Here is a 10,164-nt window from a genome sequence, read left to right on the forward strand (position 1 = left end):
ATTCTTGCTTATGATAGGACTGATATATTGCCATTCAGTAGGCTGTTGCCAGTTAGGTGAAGAGTGTTTATTATCAGGATGAGAAAAATAATTACATTTACCTTTCACGCTAAAACATTGTCTTAGATTTTTGTACAAAAGAATCTGACTGATGTTGCTCTTTGATCTATTACACTGTAATATAGACATGGGAGGGTACCTTAGAAAACTTTCCACCTCTTATGATTACGACAATATAATACTCTACTTTCTCCACCACTTTAAACAACATTTGTGGTTTCTAGCTTTGCTATTTCTTTTGAGCACCAACGAGTGCAGGGGCTGTGTGCACTGCGGTGCAGGTTTGCCAAACCATTATTTTGTACATATACACTTCGTTTCTAAAAGATAAAAAGTATCAAACTTTGGAGAGAGATTTATGTTCTTTCATGTGTCGATTGCAAGACTGGCAGATTTCTTATTTGAATGGAAGGGTCCTTTGGATGACAGATAGAGTGCGGTGATATAAGGATGACATGGTATGGTTATGTTTGGCAATCAAATAAGGGGATTTGTAACATATTTCTTTCATATGAATTTGGAGCTCTTAACATGTATGAGTGATCTGGCTAGATGATGCTCACAGATTTATTTTTGTAAATTTGAGGGTAATTCATCATAGTACTGCATGAGGAAGAATATACTCCACACTACTATTTGCTATTTGTGTACCGCACTATTATCGTGCTTTTGGTTGATGTCCGCTATCAATGCAAAGTTCGTATACGCCATGTAAACCCATTCCACTATGTGAGATTTATCTTTGTGATGGATTAGACTATTTTATAGCTATTTGTTTCAAATAAATGAGGAAAATATTTTCAAAAAATTTCAAGACAGTACATATAACTTAACAATATAGAAAGTGTGACTTATTTAGTACGGTTTTGCTATGTCTCAGTCAACTGAGATTTTCTTAAGTCTAAGTCACGTAAAAAAAAGTGTTTGAGTTGCACTTTTCTGTTAAAAAAGTGCAATTGCACTTTTCTGCCAGAAATGTGCAACTGGACCGAATTGCACTTTTCTTTGAGTTGCACTTTTCTGAGGTGACTGAGACTTAAGAAAATCTCAGTCAACTTAGATATAGACACACCCTATTTAGTATGTGTATTTGCATTAAATAAGACATACGTGGCACGTGCAAGCTTAAAAGTGGTATCTAAAAATTCACCGTCTTACCTCGTATTATTTCCTTCGCCACTTCGCACACCTGAACTGAATCGACAAGCCACGAGAAAAGATATGTTTTTCCTCTGCCCATAGGCTTCATCGGTTGTTTTTCGATTTTTTTTATAGACCCAAATAGGCGGTTGCTTGACATGGTACAAGGAAACAAAAAAAAAAAAAAAAAAAACAAACCGACAGTACGTACTAATCCTAGCAGTACGTACTAATCCTAGACTTGGACACTACTAGACTCAGACTAGGAAACTAATCAAACACTTCTCAACAGGACACGGACATCGATCGTTCATCGTTGGTGTGTGTGTCCGATCGAACTAGTGATGCAGGCCTTGAAGCAGACCTCTGTATCTGATGACCTTGTCTCGGAGCTCTCCGTCCTCCAAGCTCCTGAACACCTGGAGCGCGCGTACGCCGGCGGCGGCGGCGAGCCTGGGGCTGTTCCAGGGCGGATGGAAGCCGAGGTGGGCGGCGATGCGCTCCAGCCCAACGGGCAACTTCGGGCAGTCGGCCGCCATCCCGGCGACGTCGTAGACCTGGTCGCCGAGAAAGTGCCGCACGGCGCCGACGAACCCGGCCACGTCGTTCGGTAGCGGGCAGCCGCCGGTGACGATCTTGAGCAGGTAGGCGACGTGGTAGGCACCGGTGTAGGTGACCCACGACAGGCCGCGCCAGGGCCCGATGAGGCCGGAGTAACTCAGCAGCATGGCGCCGAGGCTCCAGGCGTCGATGCCGTGGTTCGCGAACGTGTCCACGTCGAGGCCACGACCGGCGAGGTAGGCTAGGGAGTTCGCGTCGTGCGGATCAGAGTGGCGGCGGAAGTCCCGGAGGTTGAACTCCCAAGCTTCGCTCTTGCCGTCGCGGTCGCAGACGGCGATCCCGACCTGGAGCGGCTTGAGGGCGTCCACGTTGGCCTTGAGGATGGGGTAGCGCTTCTCGTCGGTGAGGGCGTCTTGGTCCTTGCCGGGATGGTGGACGAGGCCCGGGTAGTGCACGTTGACGGCGACGTACCGGGCGCCCTCGGCAAAGTGGCGGAGCCTGGCGGCCTCTTGGTGGAAGCTCCAGCCCCACACGGGGTGCACCAGGACGGGGACGTGTGGCGGTGGCACGGGGACGGGGTCGTTGGAAGGCGGCGGCGGATGCACGTTGCCGTAGAAAGAAGCCGGAGGCGGCGGAAACATCGGCGTCGAAAACATGACTGATCAACGCCCGATTGTGCGTTGCTGTTTTTCTCTATTCGACTATGCGTCGCTGTTATTGCAGCTCCTGAAGTTCTGAGTATTACTTATATACAGTAGATCAGAACAACTACAGCGGGAGTCGGACACACTGTCCGGATCGGTGAAAAAATCCGATTCGCACCGGGTGCGTCGCAAGATGACGAACATCTCCATCGATCACCGCGTGCGTGCTCAGCTTCAGCTGCACGCAAAGATGGATAAAATGTTATAATTTTATCAGTGCACATCGGAAGTTTTGACTCCTCCCAAAATATGTTGCCTATAATTTTTAGTTAAAATCAAGCTTTTTAAATTTTGATCAAATGTTAGATGAAAAGTATAAACAATTACTGCATGATATAAAACTACATCATGCGAATCGCCATGAAATCTTTTTTCATTAGGGTGCTTTAGATATTTCTAGAATTGATATGTTATTTGTTTTTGTACATGCGATAAAACTCTATAAACTTTGACATTGGCCAAAACTTACAGACAACACATTTTAGGAAGGAGCACTACGGGAAATCGTTTATTTGTTGTGTTTTTTGTGCTTAGCCAAGCATCTTATTTCGGGGTAATCAGCAAAGACCACCTTTGCCGAGTGTTCGGCAAAATACACTCAGCAAAGAGGTCTCACACGGCAAATTCCGAAAATACACTCAGCAAAGAAAACCCACTAGGCAAAGATAGCCTTTACCAAGTGTTACACTCGGCAAAAGCATGCAACATGTGTCCCCTCTCCCTCCATCGGACAACAACCTTGGTGGGGAGTGTTTGCGGGTGGCATGCAAATGTTTGTGGCCTCACACATTTTCAGCAGTTTTCATCAATATTTGCATATTTCTTTAGATTTTTAACATACCTTACGGTTAGATTCCTAGCCGGAAGACCACCCTGTGAGCACCTCACATGCTTCCTATAATATATAGCCAACATAAGACGTAGGATTGTCACTTGATACTAATCCTGGCATGAACTTATATAAATATTGTGTGCATTGAGGTGGTTAGCTAGTCCCACTAGTAGGAAAAAGTCTACTGCTGGTGCGTTAAATTCGGCTACCAGTCGCGGTGACGGCCCACGACTGGTACCTCGCTAGTTCATTAAAAGGTCACCACCCAGCTGGTGCGTGGCCTTGTGCTTGTAGATGCATTTAGAAGATGGGGGCGGCATCAACATACTGGCAGCCTCATCAGCCGCAATTTTGATCTTCCTTTTGAGTAAAGGTCCTAAAATTTCAGTCTGCATATGAATAACAAAAAACAGACCTCAGAAGTGATATTGCATTACTATATGAGATAGACTGATGCATATAGTGGATGCTCTTAGCCTTTTGCACCATGTACACTAGCTATGGATAGATAAAAAAACTAGTTGACTCAGCTTTATCTAGATATGCATGTACTACCTTCATCCCAAAGCTTAAGGCTTATTTCTTTTTAAGAAGTCAGACCAAGTAAAGTTTGACCAAACTTTTAGAACATTCCACCAACAAATATAATATTATATAGATACCGTAGGAAAATATATTTTATCATATATTTAATGATATTAATTTTGTACTTTGCATGTTAAAGATTTTTGGTAAAAGTTTAGTCAAACATGGCATAGTTTGACTTTCTAAAAATAATATAAGCCCTGAGCTTTGGGATGGAGGTAGTAGTATCTAGAGCTAAAACACATCTAGATACATCCGTATCTACAGATAGTTGAGTCAATTATTTTGGATCTGAGGGAGTATCAGATTCAGACTACATTATGGTAAGTTGGTTAAAAAAATTACCCCTGGGCGATCCCTGTCCAGCTCGGCGGTGACATTTCGCTTCTTGTGCTGCAGATCGGGCCATGCTCCTGCAGCAGGTGAGAAGCTATTCTCGTTCCCCATACCCTCAGCACGGAACCTGGAGGTACCGACCTGATATAGAGAATATAGAGCATGGTGACACAGAGGCTTTACGCACAAACAACTGAAGACATGTGCTACTTTAAGCATCTTCCAGCACAGGAACAGATTGAGGATGCAGACAAACACTTAAATGGAAAACAGTTGATAAGCAAATGGAGTACCTGCTTTACGGGGATGTGGACGCAGCTCAGGCTCAGCCAACTGCCCACATGCGTGGTGGCCTTACGCCCCATTGTCCCCCTGAGGTCTTTCCTTTCCTATAGAAGCTGACAAAAGATACAGTGAGGATCAACAGAAACTACAAAGGTTACAAATGTCGACCAATAAAGGAAGAACACCCCAATCCAAGCAAAGGTAGCCCCCGCCCCCCATCAATCACTCCTAGTGCGAGGGTGACTAGAAACCCAGAATAGGAAAGAGATGCTCCTAGCTAGGCAGCAAGATCTCGAGGTGAGCAAAAAGAACCGATCTTGAGAAAGGAAAGACCATTACTAGTACTACCTAATCCACTTGGTCTAGATGCAGCTTGCCACTCCAAGCTGGATGCCTTGGCGGTGGAGGCGAAAGGAGTAGATCGAGCTAGCGGCTTGCATCAGTCGGCTCTCGATCGGGAGAGAAGGGGGGATACATAAATGGAAGGGTAACATATTTTATTACACAGTGAACTTACTGATGTGACTAGTCATTACATGTCTCACTAAAACTAGGGCCCATAGTGTGGCACCCCAAATTCACTTGAAGCTGCCCGGCGGGATGCATTGGCGCGTCAAGAAAACCCCCGAATTGTAGCGGGGAACTTAAACATTTCACAAAAAATCGAAATTCAAGCACACCGCCACGCGCCAAGCACGCGGGTTGTTCCTTCCTCTTCCTCCTCCCCTATCCGAAAAAACCCCAAATCCCAAGCTCAAAAAAAAGAAAAAACCCCAAATCCCCTGGCCGCCATGCATGTCCTCGTTGACCCGCTAGAGACCGTTCTCGGACGAGGCGCACCCCCCGCCTTGAGATCCCGAGTCCCGTACATCATCGAGGCACTGCGTGCTATCTCGCAGCCGCGGCTTGAGGGCGCTGCAGAAGAAGTTCCGCCGGAAAGTGCTCATGGCAACCGTGCAAGCTCACCGGCGTGCTGTATCCCGAAAGGAACTGGTCAAACCTTTGCTATTCGGAAAAAAAAATTGCGGGCCAAGAACTGGTCAAAGCTTCATCGATGGCTTGCCGCGAGAGGCTTGGAGTTCAGAGTCAATAAACTAGCTGCTCGAGGACTTGGTTAGTTTACACCAATTCATATTAACTGACTCAAGTTTGTCAAGATTCGGATGTATCTAGTCTAGTTAACAAATGCATCTAGATACATCCATATATAGACAAAATTGAGTCAATTAATATGAATCAGAGGGGAGTACCTGAAAGTGTTTCATGCTACCTGGCAGGACTCGCTATAGAAGTAATTGTGCTACTACGCATACGATGAACTGATTGCGTGGGTGCCAAATTTTGCAACGCGATCATCCACTGAATGTTGAATTATAGTTTTATCGCCAAAGGCATACAAATCATAACATAAATAGTACATGCTACAACACCAAAACATAAGAATACGAATCATAAAGTAGCTCAACATTTTGCATCAGGGCTAGGTGGTCCTGAGACTACCTGGACTCCACTGATGATCTCCGGGCGTGCATCCACTTCAACGCAAAGCTGTGTACTCGGTCCACGGCCACCTTCTGCAGGCTGGATAATCTCAGGTGCATGACCTTCATCTATGAAAGGCTCATCATCAGTACCATCCACAGGTGCATCAGGGCTGGTTGTCCTTGAGACTACCCGGACGCTCCTGATGATCTCCGGGCGTGCATCTACTTCAACACAAAGTTGTGTACTCGGTCCACGGCCTTCGTCTGTGGGCCGGATAATCTCAGGTGCAGGACTCTCGTCTATGAAAGGCTCATCATCAGTACCATCCATAGGTGCATTAGAACTAAAGAAGTTATACCAGATGCACCACCTACTATGCTTGACACGATAATGTCAGGAGCAGGATCATCAGTACCATCACCAGGTGCATCCCTCTCTTCTGCTGATAAATCGCATGGCACGACAACCTCAGGTGTAGCTATCTAATAATTATCTTCATGATTATTATCAAACTGAGATTCATCTTCAACTCTCCCATCAAACTGAGAGGCCTCTTCAACTATATGCTTCTGCAATGAGTACATCAACCGATTAGACAAACATCTAAGGGATGCAACCTGAATAAATGTCGTTTTACAGATTTACCTTCCTCATCTAGCATAGCACAGGCCCCAGAGCTGAAACCCGTTTCATGAAGCAAGCGCTTTTTGTCTCCTTCCCGTTCATCCATCTGCAACAAGTTAAATTTGAGTACAGAACCTTGCACAACAATGCAAACTATTGATCGAAACAACGACCACATCAATATAAATAATTAACTACATATCTCAGCACACATACATTGTGAGCAAGATCTGCTTCTCCCGCTAAAGGATCATTATATGGTTCACCATGATAAACCCACCAAACATATGTGTGGTACATCCCAAAAATGTGTAAATGATCTTCCACTACATGGTGAAGCCTCTTCTCACCATTCGTACATGTGCAACACGGGCAATACACGTCCAGGTTGTGACCTTCATGAGCTATAACAAACCCCATAAAGTATTGAACACCATTTATATATGAAGGGGAAGATAAGTGTCCATGCAGTATCCAAGTTCTGTCCATCTGTTTAATTATGAGATACAGTGATTGGTGATTAATTTAAGGCGGAGTAGGAAATGTATATCCATTGAGTACAAAACTATACTATATGATTATGCATTTCAGCAATCATGTCAAGTACAAAACAAAAAATGCCCATCGACATTTTAGCAAACAGACCGAGTACAAAAGTTTGCCATGGCATTTCAGCAAATTAACAGATCGAGTGCAGAACTGACTATATATGCCCACTCAAATGAACAAATTGATCGAGGACAAATCGAGCGGAAAACTATAAAGTGCCAATTAGTTCGAGCATACTGACGTTTTTTTTAGCAGCATCAAGAAAATACAAATTGTTAGGCCGTCTTGCCCGATGCATGATTGAGCTAGAGATAGAAGCCCAACCGTGGATCAACTTGACCGCCGGTGCGTCTCGAGAAGAACAACGAGGAGGGGAAGCTTCTTCGCACGGATGGGACGGGGAGGGGAAGCTCTTTGCACGGACGGGGATTAAGTTGTGTAGGGGTGGGTGCGGGTTCATGTGGCCGGGCCGCCGGGGTGATAATTAAGGTCGGTAGGTGGTGTTTAATGGAGTTACGTGTGTAATTTGCCGAACACTAGGTTGAGGAATAGGCGGTTCCCTTTGTCGCGCGCAAAATTCAAACTATCCCGCGCATGTAGTTAAATTCTCCATATTTGCGTTAAATCGACATAAAGTCATGTGGGTTGACGGAAATTATAAAGGTTGCTTGAATATTAGTAAAACTCTGGAATTATCCTTTAAATATGCTCTACTTCGTGTGAAAATCGGGGTGTGGAGGTATGTTGAGCTGTTTTATTTGTACTTTCTTCATTAAACTCCCATTTTATGCACTTTGGATGGAAATAAATCATTTGCACCTAAGTTTTGACAAAGCCATTTGCAAACATTAATTACTTTACATGCCAATATGCACCCATCCACCAAATATGGGGCAAAAGTTTAGCACAATCTAGATATGTATAATTAGTGAGGGACCCCTTTAATTTTGTGCAAGTTTTCCACTAATTAGCTAGAGATAAGGGGTTAATTAATAAGGCCATGTTAGGGGTTATGTATTTTAGATTAGGGTTATGTGAATTAAAATACAACTTCTTTATTTGTGTGCTATGATTAATCAAAACTAGATCGATCGAGTGCGCACACATTATTAGAGGCACCTGCCTTTGCGCACAAAGTACATGTGTGTTGTTGGCCACCAATGAGAGAGAGAGAGAGCGATTGAAATCCCCAAACATATATATGCATGCATGTTTAGGCCATGCATGCATGTTAATTATATATATATTGTGAGGCAAATTAAAATGTGTTTTCATTCGAGACCTTGTCAAAATTTAAGTTAATTAATTTAATTATCAGTGCTAATTATATAACTAATGAATCTCAGTAATGTCCCTACATGATTGATATAGGCCATATATATTAATTAGGGTTAATCTAGGGTTTACTAGCTATATATAGAGCAGGATTTTATTAGATCGGGTTTTTAACTTGGGGTTATGTGTTCTAACTAGGGTTTGATTAGCTAGGGTTAGTTATATATATATATATGGTTTATGGTTTAGGGTGAATGGCACATTTAGAGGACCGCGAGGTCCCCTGGTCTGCTTGATGCGCAATTAAGGGTCGTTGGCCTATAGCTAGCTATATAGGGTTTATGGTTTAATTAGGGTTTATGTGTTAGGGTTTAATTATAACTTGTTGTGAATTAAAATACAACTTTTTTATTAGTGTGCTACACAATTAATCAAAACTAGATCAATGAGTGTGTACAAACATTATTAGAGACACATGTCTTTGCGCATAAAGTGCAAGCATAATGTGTGTCGTTGTTGTCCACCAACGATAGAGAGAGAGATTATTGAAATCTCCAAGAATGTTCAAATATATATAAAAATATATTCATGCATGGTAGGCCATGCATGCACACTAATTATATATATATTGTGAGACTACTTAATGAAAGTGTGTTTTCATTCGAGAGCTTATCAGAATTCAAGTTAATTAATTTATCAGCGCTAATTATATAATTAATTAATGAATCATAGGGATGTTCATACATGATCTATATAGGCCATATATATATATATATTAATTGGGGTTAATCTAGGGTTTGCTAGCTATATATAGAGCATGTTTTTATTAGATTGGGTTACTAGCTAGGTTGGGTTTGTGTGTTTTAAGTAGGGTTTGATAAGCTAGGGTTAGTTATATATATTGTTTATGGTTTAGGGTTAGTGTCACATTTAATTTAGAGGACCGTGAGGCCCCTGGCCTGCTTGATGCGCAATTAAGTGTTGTTGGCCTATATAGGATTTAGGGTTTAGGATTTTAGGGATTAGGGTTTAGGGTTAGGGTTAGGGTTAGGGTTAGGTTTAGGGTTAGGGTTAGGGTTTAGGGTTTAGTGTTTAGGGTTAGGGTTATTAGGGTTTAGGGGTAATTAGGGTTTAATTTTAACTTCTTGTGAATTAAAATACAATTTTTTTATTTGTGTGCTATAATTAATCAAAACTAGATCGATCGTGTGTGCAAACACATTGTTAGAGGTATCCGCCAGCTTTGTGCTTAAAGTGCATGCATGTGTGTTGTTGGCCACCCAAGATAGAGAGAGATTGCAATTGATAAGGGGGATCCCAGCAGATCCTCCTAGGTTGATGCCCGATCTTTCACAACGAGAACCCGGGTAGGTAGATCCTCCCAATAACGTGATAAACGTAGCCTGGAGAAGAGGGAACGAATCCAAAAAGAAACGGATCGATGAACGATACACCTCAAACCATGAGCTAGACAATCCTTGATGAACACAAGAACCTTCGCATCGGATATAATAGATAAACGACATCGCCGTACCCCCGGAGGGATGATACACGTGAACCCACACAATGGGGTAAACCCTAATATTTAGCCTAAACTTGTCTCTCCTAAACCCTAGCTGTCCCTCCACCTTATATGAGGGGATGGTGGCCGGCCAGCCCTAGTGGGCCTCCCTAACTTGGTTTGGATAGGCCCAAACCAAACTGACTCAAATCAATAAAAAAAACCTA

General features: G+C 43.1%; 1 protein-coding gene across 1 annotated transcript; it reads right to left on the reverse strand.

Annotated features, from left to right (window-relative positions):
* Positions 1–1,538: 1,538 nt before the first annotated feature.
* On the reverse strand, positions 1,539–2,402 carry LOC124656380 (probable CCR4-associated factor 1 homolog 11). Its single transcript, XM_047195139.1, has one exon. It carries the CDS (start codon positions 2,400–2,402, stop codon positions 1,539–1,541), a length of 864 nt encoding a protein of 287 aa, XP_047051095.1.
* Positions 2,403–10,164: the final 7,762 nt, after the last annotated feature.

Source organism: Lolium rigidum, chromosome 1 (assembly GCF_022539505.1).
Source record: "Lolium rigidum isolate FL_2022 chromosome 1, APGP_CSIRO_Lrig_0.1, whole genome shotgun sequence".
Taxonomy (NCBI): Eukaryota; Viridiplantae; Streptophyta; class Magnoliopsida; order Poales; family Poaceae; genus Lolium; species Lolium rigidum.

What these genes read in the sequence shown, in the direction of transcription:
- LOC124656380 (XM_047195139.1), bottom strand. Translation starts at nt 2,402, where the DNA reads ATGTTTCCGCCGCCTCCGGCTTCTTTCTACGGCAACGTGCATCCGCCG.